General features: G+C 36.1%; 2 protein-coding genes across 3 annotated transcripts in view; one reads left to right on the forward strand and one right to left on the reverse strand.

Moving 5' to 3' along the window:
- The window catches only part of rad21b (RAD21 cohesin complex component b), a 634,821-nt gene that overhangs the window by 351,584 nt on the left and 261,451 nt on the right, over positions 1-21,786 (reverse strand). The window lies entirely within an intron of this gene.
- Positions 922-19,428, forward strand: si:ch211-199g17.2 (uncharacterized). 2 transcript variants are annotated; one of them, XM_049475935.1, is made up of 15 exons: positions 922-1,090; positions 4,767-4,928; positions 6,665-6,699; positions 6,843-6,914; positions 7,011-7,144; positions 10,935-11,048; positions 11,131-11,188; positions 11,384-11,464; positions 13,166-13,702; positions 13,794-13,994; positions 15,467-15,609; positions 15,715-15,816; positions 15,992-16,049; positions 16,915-16,983; positions 17,070-19,428. In XM_049475935.1, exons 3-15 carry the CDS (start codon positions 6,681-6,683, stop codon positions 17,987-17,989), a joined length of 2,508 nt encoding a protein of 835 aa, XP_049331892.1. In that variant the 5' UTR covers positions 922-1,090; positions 4,767-4,928; positions 6,665-6,680; the 3' UTR covers positions 17,990-19,428. The 2 variants fall into 2 exon arrangements, with proteins under 2 accessions (XP_049331892.1, XP_007245755.3); XM_007245693.4 differs by lacking the exon at positions 4,767-4,928 and having other exon boundaries at positions 923-1,090.

Below are 21,786 nucleotides of genomic sequence, written 5' to 3' on the forward strand. Positions count from 1 at the left end.
GTGTGATGGTTTGTGGCTGCTTTTGCTGTGTTTGGACCTGGACAGTTTACTGTAATTGATGGAACCATGAATTCTGCTCCTTACCTGAAGGAAAATATATTAGTATGTGGCATTAAGCTTAACCATACTTGGGTTCTGCAGAAGGACAATGATCTGAATCACACCAGCAGGTCCATCTCGGTTCAAACAACATTTGGTGGTCAATTTAAAGTCTAATGGCTGTAGCATGACTTTAAACAGAAAGATTAACCCTCCAGTGTGCCTGAATTAAACCGTTTTTCAAATAAAAGTTCCTCCACAGAGATGTAAAAGACTCATTTCCAGCACTTGATTTGCAGTTATTGCTGCTGGTTAACACAGGGCCAGTTTTTTTCCCCTTATTAAATGAAATTATAATTTAAAAACTGCTTTTTATATGTACTCAGGTTATATTAGTCTGAAATTTATAGATTTCCTAAGGTGACTGTGCTTGTTGCCCACAAGGTCCTCAAAGGTTTCAAAGCTAACAAAACAAGCAGTTCTCAGGGATTGTGCACAATATGACTGCATCAGAAATAAACAGCGAAAATGGAACTGTGGTATAATCGCAATAAAACACGAGGTTTGTGCTACATTGTGAAGTATTAGCACTCCCTCTCGTGTAATATTGCTTAATCATTCTCTGGCTACGACTCAATTATCTTGTGCCCACGCCTTAATATACTGTGGTCACGCTTTAATTATCTTGTTCTTAATTATCCCTACCTTATGTACCTTAATTGTCTCTTTTCAACACATTAGGATCTCGTTTTCACAGCACTGTTTGTTAAATTGTCAACAACAACAAGTTTTAACGTTAAATATTTTACAGCACAGCATTTTAATATTTAACCAAATCAGCATGAGGCTCAAAAAGATAAAAAGGTTATTTAGACTAAAATTTCGTAGTTTCTACTATCAGGAATGGCAACCATGAAACCAAACCCCCTCCTCCGGTTTTAATCTGAACTCTGAGCATTTCTGAGCTCCGCACTGCACGAGGATCCTCTCAGTTTCAGAGGCTGGAGCTACAGATACACTGGATTAACTTTCAGAAACGAGTGGAAATCAGGTAAATCAGAGTCTGCTGGGTTTCAGTTATTAGATTAACTTGTGTAGATCGGTTTCATTGTGCAAAACTACCCAGATTAGAGAAGTTTGGGCGCTTTAGACAGACAAACGGATCAGCCAGACCAAACTAAACTAAACTACTGCAACTAAGTTACACGTGAGTCCTGCCGGGGTGTTCTGTCAAATTGTGCTACCCTGTCAAACTGTGCTACCCTAGTGTTTGTTTAACTTCAACAATCTAAATTATTAGAACATGCTGCATGCAGTAGAAGTGTCTGTATGATCAAATTTGAATAGCCTGAATATCTGTGTCAGGATAAAATTAAGGCAATATAGGTGATTAAAAAACATTTAATTTAGATATTGTTTTGTAGTTATATTTTTATCACTTTTTTACACGGTTGTAACACTCAAGCAAACAATGATTGTGAGTCCAGATTGTATTATGCTAAATTATAAGGAAAAAAACAGAGGTGGGTTACCCAGGACCAGGAAGAAAAAAATCCATCACCAGGGTTTTGGCTTATTGGACCTGGGTTACCTACCTTTAGAAAAAAACACGTAAACAGCAAAGATAAGTGTGCGCATGCGCAGAGCCGCTAAGTAGCACAAATCGATGCGTAGCACAACTCGACAGAACACCAGCCTTGTAGTATGTAGTAACTACAGACAGTTTAACTAACTAATTAACATATCTCAGCTTTTACAGTGTTTTTCGTGTCTTCCCACCCCAAATTTACTTTATTCTTATTAATTCCTCCAGTTTCTCCTGTTTGTTTTCGGTTTCAGTTCAGTAGCCAGCTTGTTTACTGCAGAATGTGAAACTTTCGGTTTTAGAAGTTTAAGAACCCAACATAAAGCACTGATGTAGGGTCAGATTTAAATATTAATTCTCGCGTTTACACTCAGAAACATATGGGGAATTTAACACTCAATGGTTCATTTAACTATTCATTTCTGAAGGCTGCTGTTTTGTTATGCTGATCAGGATTGTAACCTGTTGTTTTATGTATAAAATGATTCACTGAAACAGGCTGTCAGGCTATTAATTAAAATTTTCTCAACGTTTAAGGCTAAAATTGAAATAAAAAAAATCATTTTAAAATTTTCCATTTTTATTTTATTTTCTGTATTTCTATGGAAGCCCATTCACTGAAAAAAAATCTCATTGTCTTAAGATAGTAAGTCATTATTTTTGAGTTAGCAAGTGTGTTTCCTTTAAAAATAATAAAAGATAATGAGATTGTATCTCAAAATAATGTCTTAGTATTTCAAAGTAATGACTTACTTTCTCAAGATAATGAGATAGTATCTCAAAGTAATAAGAGTATCTAATAATAATGAGATCTTAAAATAATGACCTACTATCTCAAGATGATTACTTACTAGCCCAAGATGATGCCTTACTACCTCAAAATAATGACCTACTATCTCAAGATAATGAGGTAGTATCTCAAAATAATGAGATAGGGTCTGAAAATAATAAAATAGGGTCTCAAATAATTATTTGATGAATCTCAAGATGATGCCTTACTATCTTAAAATAATGACTTACTATCTCAAAATAATCTTTAATTTTAATTTTCAGGAGTTATCAATTGTGCATCTTATAACAAAATTTCAGATTGTGAGGGACAGAAACTGAAAAAAATAAAATATGTGTTCTTTACTATAAAAACACTGAGAAAAAATAAAAAATCATGTTTTACGCCCAGTTTTCTGTTTACAAATCCAGCCTTAAATAGTCCCTGAGAGGCCTGTGTCGTGGCTGAAGTGATATAAGGAGTGAGCGGATGTGTAAGATCCAGATGTACCCATAAAAAAAAACTCTTAATTTGATGAGATGTGCACTGTCTACATAATGGCTGTTCTGTTATATCAGTGTACCCTTTGGTTCCCATTCTCTGGCTATTTGATTAAGCTTTCTGATTCATTACTCTAGACCCAGAGAGCTGGTTTCTGTGTGATAAGATCTCTGTAAGAACAAGGAATTCCTCATTAACCAAGTATTAGAGTGTATTTCCAAAGTTTCCCAGAATTTCCCACTGTCTGTCTGTCTGTCTAAATATCTATCTGTCCAACTAAATATCTAACTAACTAACTAACTTTGGGTAACCTATTATTATAGGGTAACGGTCTCCTAATGGACATTTTATATTCTCACTACTTCCATAATGAGAATTTGTAATCCAATTTTTTTTTGTTAACTGAGGAAAACTCTTTTCCTGTACATGTAAGAATGAGAATCTGTAACCAATGAATGTTGATCACCAATTAAATGTAGCCAACACCCTGTCTCAATGATATTTAAACTTAAGGAAATTTAGGAAGTGTGACTTTGTATTTTTCAGAACTCGAGATAGCATCCACACCTGTCACAATAAGAATTTTACTATCCCAGAAATAATTGCGATAAATGATTTCATTGGCATTTTGAGATCATTAAGTGCCACAGACATAATGTTAATATAATTGTATAGCAAACCAATTATATCCATTTAAAGACGAGAACAATTTTATTAATTATAGATTGGCCAATATATACTTTTTCTTCGTGTACTGCAGCTACATGAAACATAGGTCATTGCATGACTAGCTTAAACACTGTTTTCTGTTATATATGTGAACAAACATAGAAATAAACACAATAGATGATATCACAATTATCAGTTATTATTAAGGCCATATTCATTTATTTTACAATAAGTCGAAAGTTTAATTATTGTGACAGGCCCCCGATAAATGTTAACACTGAATTAGATTTAAGCTATCTAGTTATTATTTTACCTGGACATTTTACGTTGATTTACCTAGTGTGGTGACAAACTCATTGTCTTGATTGATTCATTGTATGTTGTTGCATGTTGCTTCAGCATAGCTTTAGCTTTTTTATATATATATAATAGAAATAGCATTATAGGAGTATAGCCTATTTTACACACACTAGTCTTATTAAGCACACAGTGTTAAGCAGAATAGAACCAGAACAAGAAGCCCGTCTGTATCCTGTCAGCTAAACTGAGCAGAGCTTCCTGCCAGGAAGTAGTGCAAGCATGGTCAGCTCAAGCTGCTCAGGCTGGTTATGTTAGTTGACCAGTGATGTATATTTGAGCATACACATTTGTAAGCAGGGCTATTTACCATTATCATGTGTATATATATATATTCCACACAGAATGGCCTCTGGACCACAGGGTACAGATGGTGTATCTGCAGTGGGCCTTAACTTAAACACATCTGTTTTCAATTATATGCTAGAAGGTATGGAGGACACTGCAGTTTCAGCTGATGTGTGTGTAACTTCTGTTTTTCTCATTCTTAACCTTTCCTCTATGTCTTCGCCCTCACATGCATGGAGGCAGACTGGTCTGATCTGTGTATATTCTATGTATGTGTGCCATAAGAGCTCATGTTAAGTGTTTCCAGATGTGAGATGTTTTGAGCATATAAGGTGAGACTTTGGGAATTCAAGTCAGAGATCAGCGACAACGCTCTTTCACAAGCAAACCTGGGTGCTTGTTATGATGCTGTTTTTTGTACTAATTATTCTTTTCTGTAATAAATTTTCTTGTATACAAAAGAACAGTATCAGCAAAGACTTATTTTATACATCTACATGACATTGCAGCTCAAGATACTAAACCAGCTTAAATATTCACCAGTATATTCTTTACCAGAATGACCAGCAAGACCAAGCTGCTTTACCAGCATAACCAGAAAAAACACGCTGGTCAACCAGCAAGACCAAGCCAGTTGATCAGCATGTCCAAGGTGGTTGAACAGAAGGACTATTAAGACCAAGCTTATGGTCCAACTAAACTAGCATGACCAAAATCAAGGTAAACATACACCTTACTGATCAATAGCTGGTTAATAAGTGTAGGGTGTGTTTTTGTCCTTGATGACCAGCTTTTCAAACACCTTCCCGCTGGAACTGGTTTTAACTGAATTTTCCAGCAGGTAGTGACATTGTGGCATACCTCAGCATGCTTTGGCTAATGTCACAGACAGTTTATATTAGCCTAATGACCTCCTGATTTTACATCAAGGATACTGTTTTGATTTGAGGAATGAAAACCTACACAGTGCTGACATAACATCATGTCTTTGTCTTTGCATTGTGTGAGTGTTACACATTTATGACTGTGTTTAATTGCCTGTAGTCTGTAGAATCACATTTTGGTGCTATAACATAAGTTGTGGTTGAATGTTTCAAGGCAGTGGAGCGTCTGTGCAGTCTGAGGGTGAATTATTATTGCACCACATTCCTGTGTGGTGACCTGTAGATTATACCAGTACTTAAATCATATCTGTACTGTTTTGGCTAAGTGTTTCAAAATACAGGGTGACCCTGAGGCCTCATAGCTCTTAAAACCCACTAGAGACATCAGTGTAAACACTAAATAAGGAAAGCTTAAACTGACTTTACCTTTAATGCCTATAGAATAGAGGTTATTAATGATTGGAAAGCAGCCTGGGTCCAGATCCGGACACTGTCCTATCTGAACCTGGACCTGTATCTGAACTATATGAGCATTTTAATTTAACACAGTGATTCTGTTAACTGGCGTAACTTTTCTAGCCTTTACAGTAAAGTCATTGACTTTCACAGACCTTCGGAAACTCACATGTATTATAAATAGTACACAAGGCCATACTCAACCAATCAGATCTGTGCATTATGATGTGGCTGCATCTACAAAAAGGACCACAAAAGGAGATTGGACCAAAACTGAGATTTTAATAAAAAATGGACCAAACCCTATGTTTTAACTATGAATGAAAAAAATAAAACCAAGCTTTTAATCAAGAACATATTTGCACAAATAAATTCTCCAACATGCAGTTCTAAATCAGCATATCTTAAGCCTGAGACCATTATTAAAAACAGTAATGTGAAACTGATAATAAATATTGAAAAGTCTATTATATCATAATTGTAATTTGAATTAACATTTGGTTGTTGATTACATGAAATGTTGATGTGACTATTGGGCAACTTCAATATACAGGATGTTTTTGGTACTAACTGTTTCAGGTCTTAACAGAAGAACACATATAATTACTACAATATCTAATAAAATGAAACACTGGCTTCAATTAAGAGAAAAGCAGATTTCGTTCATTGAAGCTTAAGGCATTCACCTGAAACATTAGAGCAGAACCCAGGCTGTCTGTCTACTTAATCCAAAATCATGCTTAAAAGCAGTTTTTACATATTATATTCTGCCTTATCTCTTAACATCCACATTTAATCTATGGCTTTAAAACCAAGAACTTGGGTTATCCCACATTGCATCATTCTTACCTGTAAAATATTGTCTTATGGGTTCAGGAAGCCTGCTGACCTGTGAAAAGCAGCCCAGCATGGGCTACACTCCTCAAGATCACATTAAACACTTTTCATATTCTCTGATGAACATCAGTCCAATTCTAATTTCATTTAATTCTGCTATCTCTTCTCACTTCCAACAATATGGCACTGAATCATTGTCCAAGTCCAGTATTATCATTACCATTATTTAAAAAGAACCCCTTCTGTTACTGATTATTAATGTCTTTCTTTTCCTTTCAGTTTTCCCGAGTAAACCATGGAATCTGACACAACAGGTGATCTGTTTCTCCAGCTCTCTCTAAAACACACACACTAAATCAATTCTGGTCTTGGTCTATAAATTTATTCTAATCTTTTAATAAATGTGTCTTGGATTTTATCTGTATCTGTGTGTCGTTGGTTGTCTGTGTGATTTCAGGAGGCCAGAGTCACCTCTTAAACTCCATGCGGTCGTACTTGTGCAACCCAAAGAGAGCACAGCCTATAATAGGTAGAATTAGTAAAAAAAATTAATAGCTGTATTTTATGATGTTAGCATTATTGATAAGTTGACTTTAACTTGGTTTGTAATTTGTATTTGTTTCAGGGCTTGATTGTGTTATCGAGTTGTACACAGACACTAAACCTCCAGTGTACATCTGTGACGGCTGCGTTCTCAAAATCAACAAGACGGACATCAAAACTCACATCATGGGCAGCCTTCACAGATACAACTATATTGTAAGTCATTTTTAAAAGAGAATGAAACAGCTGAACTCCATATAAAGCCACTTAGAGCTGCACAATATATAAATTCAGCATTGTCATCATAATGTGCACATATGCAGTAGTCAATTATCACACTGTTTGAATGTTTGTCAGTTCTGTACACTAAGAAGGAGATCTGTAAATATATCTCAAAACAAGACATTGAGTGGTGTCGTGGAAATCGACAAATGACAGTCAAAGACCCAGAGATGCCAAAAAGAGAAGTTCTTTATTTTAAAGTTGCAAAAGAAAAAAAACAGCAAGCAGGCAATAAAGATGAAGTAGTCAGAAAAATCGGAGCCCCCCAATCTGTCTCGGCCGGGCGTTTTTATACATGTCACCGTGCATGCATGAGGTAATCTCCCCGTGACTTGTTTTGGAGCCAGTCACTACCATACATGGAATAAAAGATTGGGACACAGAGGAGGAAGGATGTTGAACAAACTGGATGTCTTGTTCTCTTGAAAAGAGGAACAGAAACCGCACGTATAAAAGATGATAAGCTTTTTTAGGAGAGCAAAAGTCAAGAATAATTCATAAATCAGAAAACTCCATTTGCTATGACCAGCTTGTCTCCAGGCAGACCTCGGTTTTCTTTTCTTTGCCCTTAAGTCTGAATGAATAGCCTTATCACAGGAGCAGAGAATATAAGTTCACATAACACTCAATGAGAATATAAGTTCACATAACACTCAATGATAAAATACAAGAATATAGTGTAACTCTGTTACAGGGAGTAATAATACTGATTGAATGATTAACAGGAATAATCAGTGTAATTGATTATGAATACATGAAGTAAATGTTGATTTTCCCCCACAGTGGTCTACAAAATTACACCAAATCACTAAATAACAATATATATAAAACTTTTAAATTAACCTTTTAAAAAGTAAATGGTTGTGGTGTACGTCGCCTCTTGTAAACTAGAAAACTTGTAAGAATATGGAGGAGTTTTGCCTTATTATGTTCATTGATTAAAGAGTTAATCTCTGTGTTATTAAATCAGCATTTAACCTAATCAGTATGTTATTCAAGCATTTAGCATGATTCATGATGATTCATTTTGTAACCTATGATATACGTTAATCGTGTCCTTGGGTTTAAAGCACAAAGCCGGTTCTCTTGCAAGATAGTGTGTTTTTCCACAGGTGTGACAGACATACTGTGATTTTCTGCAAAATCATGAGTTTTCTGTACATGTAATCTATAGAATGGTTAACTATGTCAGATAAGGTTAGGCTGACAGGATTCTCGGCTGACGTAAATGATTAAGAAGTGCTTGCTCAGACATCAAGAAGGGGGGGGTGGGGGGGGTGGCCTTCCTCACACACAATTGGGCCAAAGACAGGCGAGTTCCTGTATAAAATGAGCTGGAAAATGGTCAGAAGGGGAGAGTTGGGCGGGGGGAAGCTCCTTTTCCGCTGGGCACTTTAGAGACAGACATGGGTCCTGTTCACACAGCCGAGAACTCTGAAAGTCCCAACTTTTACAGCTTTGGGGTTTTTCTCTTATTTTTACCTTTTTATTCAAATTCATTTTTAAATGATCTTTTACTCAATTTTTAATGTACCCGAAACGTTTTGCTCAGAAGATTCTTTGAATAAATCTGTCGAAACTAAAATTTTTGGACTGGATCTCTTTTCTTCTTTATGACGTATCACGCCAGATACTCATAAAATTCAAACAACAGATCAATAATCTTACAACTTGTATACTGTCTAAAACCTCCAAGTTTCTCTTTTGTAAATAGCTCTTCACTGATTTCATTGGCTATTCTATTGCAAAATTCAAGTGTAATAGTATTTTCCTGTTTCTATTGCCAGTTGAACGCAGCAATGTCTTTTTCCATATTATCTGCTTACTTGTAATTTGCATACTTTTAATGTCATAATATACATCACAGAAAATAATATTACAGTGTCAGTTGTCAAATGCTCTTTGTTGTCGGTCTTTGGCTGTTTACTCAGTTGAAGAGCTAGAATCAAATGTTTTAAAATGCTCGCTGTACATTGGGACATACCGTCTCCCACATAAGCTCCTCTTGTGAATGATGTGATCATTCTTTCTTTTGTGTTTAAGCAGCGTTAGTGAGGTCAATATAAACATATCACCATTCTGTGATGGCTGAATGGAAATTGAGTTCTGTCACTTTCATGTTCACACCAGTTCTCTCTTTCTGTCCCTCCTGAAGTTGATTAAGTCTTCTGGTCCCAGAGTGAGAGCTGTTAGGCTCCTTTCTATATGCTAAAGAAGTCAAATGGTCTCTCAGTTTCGGGGAGACGCATTAGTTTATTATAAACTCAGGTTTATTAGTTGTTTGGTAGGTATATTTGTTTTTACCTGATGTAAAAAAAAAATTTGTCCTGTCTCTTATAAAAAACGTACTTTAACAGCAATCTTTCATTGTAATCTTGTTCATGTATACATTCATTGTAGTAACTATTAAAACTTACTGTTTAAGACATTAACATTCTGACCTCTTTAAGTCTAAAACCAGATATGAGGATATCATTAAGCGGTTTGGGGCAGGGGGGTCACAGAAAAACCTTAGGAAAAGATAAAAGAACAGTTTCAATTAAACTTAAGTTTAATTGCACCAGTTAAGTTCAATAAAAAATGTAACTCTTCACACTTTTTTTTTCTTCAGAGAGCCAAAATTTGTTCTTAAAAATAATATAAGACACATTTTGTGTTTTTTATGTAGCCATTAGTAATATTGTATTTTCATCTTTTGGCAAACAAGGCAGGATTTGAAATCGGTACAGTTTAGTTTCCTTCTGATACAGCATGCATTTAAATATGCCCCTAGGTTTTTTTTGGACAGAATTGGAATTCACAGGACTGTAAACACACAGGACTGTCGTAAAACACAGACTGTCGTAAAACACAGAAGAGAAAAGACCCAAACAGGATAAGAGCGTCATAAAGATAAAACGGGTGACTACCTGCTGTTTCATTTGCCACCAAGACAGATAACAGACCTAAAACCAAAACATTTACAACAGTAATTTAGCCCTTTTCAGTGCCAATCAACATCAAAATAGGAGAAAAATGAAATCAAACCAAATTTATGCTAGAAAATATGATTACAGGCACAACATCAGAAAGCTGGTACTTTCTTTCAGTATTCAACAGTACATTAAGAAAAAACACTTTTACTAACAGCAATCTCTATCTTTCACCCTGTTAATTTATACATTAATTCTAGTAAATTAGCTATTTAAAGATGTCATTTTAGAGGTTTACCATTGAGGTTTACCTTTGAACTCTTGCTGTCTAAGATCAGATATGAGGCTAATAAACATAGCAAAACAAAAATACAAAAAGGAGAAAGAGAAAAATGAGAGGGCTTCCTGACCTGCGTCTCTTACACATTAAATACACTTTAGAAGTTGTGGGAGAACAGTCCAGAATCATCCAAACACGGTGTTATCATCTGCCCTAATCTGCTTATGCAAGTAGTATGTGACAAAAAAGGTAGGATGATCTAATGCTTTGACTTAAGGTTAAATCTCTCTGCCCTAATCTTTTCATGATGCATCTTCTTTAGAAACAGGAACCAAATCTTGCATGCAAAAAAAAGATTGAATCTGAAAATAACCTGGCACAGGGAAATGGACCTTATTATTCTCACATAAAAAAACAACGATGTTTTTACTAACGACGTATATCTGCAGTTTTCATGCATTATGTTTAACATAAATTATAAAAATTAGTAAAAAACTAAAATAACCTCTTCTGTTTAATTTCTGTACAACAGAGATTGCATCATGTTTGTGGTTTGAGGGCTGAGGCAGATCTGACATCTCTGGCCTGGCACCTGATGGAGTTGGCAAAATATGTAGAAAAGAAGGAGGGACCAGGAAATGTACAGGTAACTTATACATTTGTATTTGAAACTTTTTTTAGCATGGGATGCATTAAGGCTGATCTGTTTTTGTATTTTCTCTTTTAAGGTGCTGAAACTGGATGAAGACCTTTACATGGAGCTGATATCACAGCCTGTTCCGGATGGTCTGGTTTTGCCTGTTCTTCCTTTAGCTCTCTGGTGTTCAGTTTTATGTCTAGGGTTAAAACTAAAAGTATTTTAGATAAATGACTGTTTAGATTTCAAAGGTGCACTTTGTTTTCTTTTGTGTGTTTCCTAGCCCATCTCATCCTGTCTTACATCCTGTTTCTTCTTTGCTTTCCTTTTGTTGTCCTTCTCAGTTCTTGCTCAGGTAAAAGAGATAAAGAAACAAGCACTCAACAATAAATTCCAATCAACTGTTTACAACAAAGTCAGAAAAAGTAAGCAATTACCATACTACATAAGAAGTAATTTCATTTGTGTAGTGTACTACTGGCTGGAGCATCTCCACTATCTAAAAATGTATATTATATTAATTAGTTACTGTATATAACAGGGGTCACCAACATGGTGCCCGCGGGCACCAGGTAGCCCGCAAGGACCTTATGAGTAGCCCGCAGACCTGGTCTAAAAATAGCATTTTTGTTGCTATTCTTTTTTTTTTTTAATCACAGTTGCATTGATGTAATTTTAGATTATATTAGATTAATATTAGCTTAGAGATAGCCTATAGTTTATATATTATTATACAATATAATGTAATATAATATGTAATATTATATTAAAATATAATATAATATAAAATGTAAACAATTGCAGAGATTTATAAAAAATAGTGTTGCATATTGATATCTGTGTCTTCACATAGATGAATGTCATTAATTATTAATAACAACATATAATTAAAGGTAAATTGAGAAAAGTTGTAATTTCATGAGTGTGTATCAAACTGGTAGCCCTTCGCATTAATTGGTACCCAAGAAGTAGCTCTCAGGTTCAAAAAGGTTGGTGACCCCTGGTATATAAGCACACATACACAACTTCCCTTTAAAGTAACCTAAAGCCACCACAGGCCTTCAGTGTCTGATTATAACTTTGCTTATATTCTCACATTTTTATTATCCTCCCAGAAATCAGTTAATAAAAGTTCTGCGATATTAAGAAGGCTGGGTTACTGTTAGGAATAAAGTAATTATGGGCTAAAACAGACTCTCAGATATCTGATTTGTTGTCAAGCTGTCGGGCAACTAGCTAGTGAATCATTCTGTTATTGATCTTATTGTGTTGTGTTGTTGATCTGTACAAAGTTCTTGGCAGTTTTATTTTGTGAGCTTGATGTTCGTGTTAAATGGCCAATGTGATTTAATCATTTGTTAGCCAGGAGGCTAATGTTAGTCAAGTTTGAGATGCTGGACTAGGTAGTGTTTTACTCAACAAACACACTCACCACGTTTAATTTTTGATCTGGACGGATATAAATATCTAAATAGTATTTTTCCTTTGATACTTTTATTTGTTACCGTGGCGTGATTTTTTTTTTTCGATGGCAGACAGAGTTAAGCAGGTACTGTATATGTATATTTTTATGTGAAACATGACTCTCACTAGGCAAATTCCAGTAAACATTCTGCCCTGCTTCTGTTTCTCTTTAGCCTGTGCTGTAAACACAATGAAGGCAGTTTGTGACACTTGGCTCCCTATTTTAGCGATTTATAGGCGTGAAAATAGACTGTTGACTGGGTGAAAGATAGCAAAGAGCATAACAACGTGCCTTTGGAAGGGTGTATGATTGGGCCCTTGGTCTGTAAGAAGGGTCTACCAAATAAGTAGGCAAGTCTAGCTCCACCTGCTGTCTCTACTGCCCAGACTCTGGTTTCAAATTTGACATTTAACAGTGTGGATAGTTGTAGCTTAATTTATATAGAACAGCAGATAATGGAACCACATTGTCCAAGTTTATATACAATCATTGATATTAATGTGATTAACGTTAATATGATTGGGTTCCAGGGTTGCTGACTTTCTGTTGTAGTGTTGTCTGATGGGAGAGTCCTGTAATTGGAATTTAAAACTATTAAACTCTACTGAAAATCCATGGGAATGTAATGTGATTAAATGTTTTTTATGTTTCTGCATTAAAGATGATAATTACAGTGCACCAAGTTCAGCTGCAGAATGGTCCAGTCCTGAAAGAAGCATAATCCAGTCTAGAAGTCCGCCACCATCCCAGATCTTCCACCCAGATCCGTCTGAATACCCAGCTCCCACCAGAACTCCGAACCCAACCAAAGCATTCAGCTCAGAAGCGACACTTCAAATAGGGAGCCCTAGCAGTTCTCCAGAGCTCAGTGATGTCATGCATAAAGATGAAGTAATAGATGAGAGCAGAGACATTGATGCATGTAGTGAAACTGAATCACATATGTCTAACACAGTTCAAACTGCCAAACGCAAGCGTGTAGCCCAGTGTCAGAACAGTTCTCTAACCGTGACCATTACCCAGCAAACAAACCAAGAAAACATCAGCTCTGAGGAGATTAGTCAGGAGGTGAATAATATTTTGAAGCTGATACGATCTCAAGGAGTAACAGAAACAGATCAGTACCAACATGAAGATGATCCCAGCATTACTAAAGCATTCAGCAACTCAGACTGGGTGCTGACCAGTAGCAATGGTGGTAATTGTGTAATGTAATTCGTATAAATATATTGCTTTATACAAATCTCTGACAGATATGTCTATCTGACAGCTTTTTGTATATTTTATAGCTGAGCAGGAGGAAGAGCAACCAGTGAGGTCTTTCTCACCTGAAGACACTTATTTCAGGTTTGAGAGCACTGGCCCTGAATACCCAATAATGTCAAGTGAGTGTGAACAAGCCCAGGATCACTCACAAACATGGGATGTCCAGCCACCAAACTTTTCTGATGAGTCTCCAGAAAGTTACACTGGGACACAGCCTCTGATTGGTAAGTTTCTAAACAAATGTTCTTTTAGTATTAACTTTTTTATATATGTTAATATTAGCAATTAAGCAATATTAACATTGTTTGTATAACTGTGACAAAGAACAATGTAAAATAGAGCTTAGATCAGGCCCTTCCCCTACATGAAACTCTGCACATTCTGTCTGAGCCCAATTCAAACCTGAGAATTTTTTTTAGTATGTAAAGCGTTAAACTGACCTTTTTAACTAACGTTTAAACTTAATAGACTTGCATGCAAAATAAAACAAATAGGAAAAGATGAAATAATTACAGCTGATGACCAGCTAATGAATTTTCAAGAATTTTCTTATGTAATCTTTCACACATCCAGTGTATATGGCTTTTTTATGTAACTACCAGCCGTTCTGGGGCATCATGCCCAGTTGGCCTCATTAATCTCTGAGAAACCTTGAGAAACCTTTCTCCCCATGCGTCCCCGTACCATGGTATCTATGCTATCATAATCTTGTCCTCTCTGGTGCACAGATGCAATAGTAGGAGGAATACACTGGGAGTATTCTCTTCTAAAGATAAATGAGGACAGCTGGGCATGGTGCCCTAGAAAACACCCAGTGACCTGTGTAGGCATGCCTACCATGCACTGAATAGTACTTTATCATAACCAATTCATATTGCATGTCTTTTTTATGTTCAAAACTTGTTCAAAAAAGTTATTTATGACCCCATAAAAGTGACCGCCATCAGTAAAAATCAGCAAAATGCTGAGCAGGACTGCAGTTCCTCACGGCTGACCCTCACCAGGATGAAGGGAAAAAACGTCTCTTAAAATCTAACAACTTGGGCTGTACAGCCAAAGGAGCAGCTGGCCAGGCTGCTCCTGCAAGGTGCAGCCCCCCTTACTTAGATAAAAGCTGGCGCTGTTCCCAGAACAGTCGTTTAGCAATAATTTTCAGTGTTTTAATTAAAACAGTTGCATCAACTCATGTGAAAGAAAAACATCAGTGCTCCTATCAGTGTAAGTGTAATAGTAGTCTGCATAACAATGTCAATGTTAAAACAGTTTATATAAAGTATTATAAAACCCCTAAGATAGTAACATATTAGCGCATAGGTGAACATGGTCATCCTTTATCTCAATCTAAGATATGGGTGCATTGTCCACACCCGCATTTTGCCATTTTAAACCTCCACCACCTCATAGTGTTCATCCATAGCCAACCTTTTGCCCGATCCATGGCTGTTGGCCATTTACGTGTATAGTGCTTATCATTTGGAGTGAATGTATGCATATGCATCTATGCTGGTGTGGGTGAAAACATCTCACATCAATAATAGTCAATCAATAATTATGATTTATAAATTATCACTGTTGTTGATTATGTGCGGTAAATCACATAACCAGCCGTTTTCTTTGTTGCATTCATGTACAGAAGTAACATATGTGTCTAAATGCCAACCTGAATAAGTTTATGCTTGTGTTGTTGGTTTGTCAGGTCTACAGACCGTCATCAAGTGCCAAAGTGTAGATGGAGATCCACCCCCCTGTTGTTACCTGTGCCAGCCATGTTCTCTGAAGGTCTTAAGTAGTGACATCATCCAGCACCTGATCAACCCTCAGCACTATTTTAACTACATTGTGAGTATTGTTGTAATGTTCCCTTCTCAGTGAGGAATCACAGTAGAAAGCATAAACCAGATCCTTTTATGTGAGGAATGGCAAGGAGGTTGTTTATGTCTGCAGAAAGTTTACCATGCCCCCCTCTTGGTGGGTATTACTGGAGAACAAAGCCTACAGATTATTGCCATCCAGCTGGAGAAATATGGAGGCAGAGGACAAATGAAGGTACCAGATTACTATTTCATCTTGATAGCTGTTAAGAAAATAAAGTAATGTTATTATAACACTGTGAAAACGGCATTAGTGGAAGACAGTGCTTCTGGCCAAAATGTCAGTTATTCAGTGATGGCGATATTGACACACTTCAAATAAACATCCTAACTGACATGCTGTTTCTTAGGTGACGAGGTTGTCAGCGTGTCTCTTTAGTGAGGTACTGGAGAGAGATTACCACTGGTGTAAGTACAGCAGATCTTTGGAGTTTGGAGTCTATCAGAATATGTCACTTATTTCAGAGGTGCAGATAAAAAGAAGCTTTCTGGAATTAAACTGTTCAGCAGTTCTGCCCCATCCCGAGTTATTTTTAAACAAGATTTATTTCTTATTTCTGTGTCGGATATTTGTTTTTCTTTGTTTCCTGCTTTCCTCTGAGCCTCACTGCTGATGCATATGCCACTGATTCTTTTATGTGTTTGTTTTCCTCTGATAAAAAAAATTTCAATATTCTTCTGAATAAGAGAAAAGCTTTTCACTTTTTTTAAGAATTTGTTTTGTTTCAAGTAATTTGTTATGCTCTGTCTGCATAAATTAAATTAAATAAATCAGTCAGCATCATTTATCACTTTTAGTATCATTTTACTCAGTTTACTACTTCTTCACAATCTGATGGGTCATTCTTCTTAATAGTTTTTCTGTGCTGGGATTAAAATGTTAAATATTCAGTAAATAATTTTCTACAAAACATTTAGTTTTCAAATCTAAAATGCCAAAAAGCCCCAAAAAATGCACAAAAAGCCAAAAATGCTTGGTGTTCGATATTCAGCCTTCAGCTAAATGTTTTGGTCAAAAACCTTCAGTTTGGTGCATCCCTATTATTTGTCTTGTTTTTATGAGTTTTCCATAGTCAATTGGTCTCTGTTCAAATTAAGCCTCTCTCTCTATCTGTTGAACAGACCAATTACTCAATTAACAAAGCAGAAAAAAGCAAATAAAAGCAATGCAGTGTTACTTACATTTATTAGGACTTTTATTTCATTGAAGACAGTAACCTAGAATATATATATATATGCACTTTATATTTTTCACCTTTCTTCTCCTCCCCAGGTATGAAGATGTTAAATTGTGGGTCTACTAAGGTGAACAGGCAGGGTACTTTAATGGAAAGTCCATCAGGTACTGAAACTAAAGTTGCGATAAACAAACGATTGACACACATCTGTCTTTCTGTCACTAACTTTCTCATGTTCTAATCTCTAAAGGTCACAGTACCACAAAAAAACTGCCAGATGGGTCTGCACAAATCTCCCTAACCCACGGTGGCGATGGACCTGTGCATGAGCCCAGCAGAAAGCTTCTTGTCCATCAGCATAAATCAAAGAAGAACAAAGCTAGACGTAAGAATGTTGGGCATATGAATCCAGTGTTTAAGGTAAGCTTGTCGCTGAAGGAAGGACCTGTTGTGGTGGACAGAACGTCCCTCATAACTGCAACAACAGTGGCTCCTGAAATTGAACATCAGGACCTTGAGGATGTGTATCTTGAGAATGTTTCAGATTCTGTGGCGGAGTACATGACCTCAGAAAACCACATACTCCCTGAAGAATACGAAAACACAGAACAGAACCTTGAAACATTTTCCAACACCGAATCATCCAACAATAAACACCCTTATCCAGAACAACCAGACCCACAAACGCTGACCGTGGCAGAAATGGGTTCACACTCATACAGATATATGAACCAGAGTCAGTTTCTGCAGCCGGTACAGTACACAGAACCATTTGTTTCAGGAAATATGAACAACCATCCAGGGCCTGAGACTTATTTTGGACCTGTGTACAATAATACGTTTGTGAAAGACGCTGCATGGCCTACCACTTCTGATGGATGTCCAGCAACACACAGTGTCAGTGACTGGGTCAGAGAGAGACAACCACAACCATACCAAGACAATGCGTGTAACTGGCCGATGGAAAGAGGGCCGTTCATACCATCATATGCCAGTAACTGGCACAGGGATGATCCCATGTTTGTTCAGTCAGAAAGGACACAAGCAATGTATGCCAATCAAGTCCCTCATCAGATGCTTGGAGAAAGGACTGGTGAGATGGTTCATTTCCCCATGCATACCTACCCTGCAGAGGTTGGGGCTTATGGCCCTTATTACCCCAGAATGTGAATGAAGGCTGGAGAGGTCAAATTTAATTAGTTATTCAAATCAGTATCACTGAAGTCTGTTTTGAATAATCTTGGGACTTCCTTAAAAACTGCAAACTAATACCCCCTTAACTATTAAACAGTAATCTTCTAAATTGTGTATTCTCTGTGATTAGCTGTACCTAGATACAGATATAAGTAGACCCATGTGAGTCTAATCTATGCACACAAAGGCAATCTGTATTTGATATTTGTTAGATATACGATAAATGGGATATCAGCATGCAGATTGTTGCATTGTGTTGGGGAAATTGTATGTGAAACACTGACCAGCCAAACATTGTCACCACCTGCATAATATTAAGTAGGACCTTAAATGGGTATTTGGACGATATATTGCAACAAATGATGAAAATTGTTTTTCTCTCAAATTTGAAAGGCCAAGTACCCCATAACTAGCATTGCTCTGAACATAAGGAGTGTGAAAGCTAGCACATGCCTCTTCCAGTACATGTAAAGCAATCCACTGCCTCTTTTGGGACGGTCTCTAGTGTAGCATTACTGGGTAGTGCTACAACCTAGTGCCGGTTCCTCAGATAACAGATGTGTGTGCCGTAAATATATCCCATACCTTGACAGATGCAATTGTAGATAAAGGTAATCAGTGTTTTTCACTTCATTTGAGTGGTGCTAAGGTTATGGCTGATTGGTGTGTTGCTTTATTGTAAACTTTATTGTAAAACTAGGCTGTGTTTGAAGGGTAAGAAATGCTGCCTATTCAGTCAGTATTCTGCAGCAAAAAAGGCACCTAAACATATCTAAATTGATGTTTAGTAATCTAGCCTTATTTTAGTTAAGTGAAATTGCTAATAGTTAACGACAACCCACCTCTATGGTCAACACCTTGTCTACATCATGATTAGACCTTAAACCTTAATCACCACACTGCCTACTGAGTGAGGCAGAGTGGGCAGTGGGCAGCAAAGCCTCATGGCAACATTTCTTGTGTTTCAGACACAGCCCTAATTAAACAGAATAAGCCTTACATTAATTATGTTGAGTGCAACAGGTGATGAATGAGTGGCTATAAGCTACGCACTCTGAATCACATGCATTATACAAACACTCAGCTGAAGATAATGATGAATCTGTTAATCACTATATGTTTCTGCTCCCTTGTGATGTCAGAATCCTCTTTTCTCATTTTATTAAACTTGTTAAACATTATTGTGAAATAGTATTGGTTTTTTTCCTGTGAAGATTTATAATCAGAAAGTTCCAGTTCCAGGTACAGCTCTGTGATTGTATGTAAGCACAACTCATTTGCTTGACCATATTACTAGTACCAACTACCAGCATACACTGTCTGATTTAGTATTTGTAAATCTGATTTAATCAAGCAGAAAGCAGTGTAACAAAGACAATTGTGCCTTTAATAAACATTTAGTTTATATAAAACCATTTATGTTTTGTTTTGCATTATGTATGAAGTTGCTGATTGAAACATTTATTGTTAAGATTAAAATATGCAGAACTAGAGCATTATCAAATAAATATATAATTGAGATACATACACTGACATGCCAAGTAGTGGGATAATGTTATCTTATGACATCATCTATTAATGATGAACATTGACCAGCATGCTCATGGCAAGTTGACAGGGATTATCAGAGTTTAATAACATGAATATCACTGAGAGGTCAAGTAAAAAAAAAAAACATTAATTTTTTTTTTTATTATTCCACATGATCCATTTAAGCACTGGCTTATGATGAATCAGTTGAATGGAGTGTGTTAGACATTAGCTCTCCAGGAGCAGGGTTAGAAACCCATGGTGTACAGTATCCATTAGCAGCAGGTTGTTTGAAATTAACTTTTAATAAATAACATAATGGCAGAAAGACTATTGCAGTTGAGGTTGTTCTCAAAAGCAACTATATACAGCTCTGGAAAAAAAATAGAGACCATTTATATGAGCTATTTATAGGTATGTTCAAAATGTACATTTTTCCCATTCCAATTCCAATTCCATTTTATCATTTAGAGCATTTTTTTTTTGCCAAAAATGAGAAATGGCTGAAATAACAAAAAAGATGCAGAGCATTCAGACCTCAAATAATGCAAAGAAAAGTTTTAAGAGTTCAGAAATCAATATTTGGTGAAATAACCCTGGTTTTTAATCACAGTTTTCATGCATCTTGGCATGTTGTCCTCCACCAGTCGTACACACTGATTTTGGATAACTTTATGCCTTTGCTCCTGGTGCAAAAAAATTAACGCATTTTGCTTGGATTGATGGCTTGTGATGGCTTTTAAGTGGTCTCTTATTTTTTCCAGAGCTATATATATATATATATATATATATAATTATTTCTTGTTAATCCCCCAACTCCTATATGTTCCTCCTGCTATTCAAAACACATGACCACTCTTATCTATCAGCAGGGAAGAAAAACTGTCCTTGTATTGACAATTTTTTTTTCTATTGTAGCACAAACATTGCTTTTCTATCTGACCTTGATTTATTAATCGCTGTTTTTTTTTACTGATCTCAGTTCTACTTCTACAGTTACTAATTCTTGCTCATACACACACTATTATTTATTATACAGTGAATAACATAGATTAACTAAATAGTACACAAATTATGCTGTGAATAGCACAATGCTAGTGTACACTATTGTGTATAAGTGGATACACAGGACTCTACCTGGACCAGGTACCACATGTAAGTGTGAAATACACACACATTCTGATTAACTGTTTGACCTGGCTCACAATTTCAGCCAGAGAATGAAAGAACATAACTTTTGGTTATGTAATACAGAATGCAATGTATTTTTCAAATGCAAAAAAACTTGTTTGTTTCGAAAGTGAAGTACAACACCTAGATGTCATAATTATCAATGCATGTAAAAATATTTTATTCTCGCTCATTAAATACAGTCTAAAAAGCAACAGCTAGATTCAAATTATGGAAAAAAAGAAAGAAAAAAAGGCTTTTTATGTAACAGTGATAATTTGGAAGTAATTATATAAGGAATACCTAACAAAATATACTACTTAAAAATTCCTGGGGCTACTGTGGTGTATTTCTTGTGGGTCACTGTAAAGTAAGCAGTAACAGTAACAGTATGGAATGCATATGCTTAGGAAAGGATCCTCATTCATTGTTTCTTCCAAGGATATTAAAATAGTTTATCCTGCTTTTTTACTTTTTTTACTATTTAAAATACGAGTGAGGTCATCACCTCTCCTTTTTTTGATTTGACCTGACCACAGTTATTGCCACCATTTAATAAAATATTCCCACCATTATATACAAACCATCCTTGCTATTTTTTAAAGACATCAAATTCTGCCTTGCACAGACTGTCTGTACCTGGTACTGGCTTTTTATAACAGGCTTGCAGTTCCTCATGGCACCGTGCTCACCCAAATGTGAAATTAATTTGATGTCTTTGTTTAGTCTCAAAGCAATGAGGGAAATATTCTTTCAAGTTCATGTTTCATTTTGAATTACTTTAAATTAAAATACTTTAATTCATCCTTGGATTTTAAATTGTGACTGATCATTGTACACATTTTATTGTAATGTAAATTAAATTAATTTGATTATACAATATAAATAATATCAAAATATGAGGGGCCTCCTTAGACTTTGGACCCTCAGTGTAATCTCTATGATTTTGACAGCAGCAGGCTCTTCTCTATAGTGTTTATTCTTACATTTGAACACTAGATGGTGTTCTTGTTCTTAACACTGGCTGGAAGCTCTACAGAATTCCCTGGAGTGGTCTTGTGGCCCTTTTAGCC

Source organism: Astyanax mexicanus, chromosome 3 (assembly GCF_023375975.1).
Source record: "Astyanax mexicanus isolate ESR-SI-001 chromosome 3, AstMex3_surface, whole genome shotgun sequence".
Lineage (NCBI taxonomy): Eukaryota > Metazoa > Chordata > Actinopteri > Characiformes > Acestrorhamphidae > Astyanax > Astyanax mexicanus.

Bases quoted from the DNA above. Each gene is read 5' to 3' on its own strand.
- si:ch211-199g17.2 (XM_049475935.1), top strand. The intron at 7,145-10,934 runs GTAAGTCATTTT...TCTGTACAACAG, and splicing joins TTCACAGATACAACTATATT to AGATTGCATCATGTTTGTGG. The intron at 15,610-15,714 runs GTGAGTATTGTT...TTATGTCTGCAG, and splicing joins AGCACTATTTTAACTACATT to AAAGTTTACCATGCCCCCCT.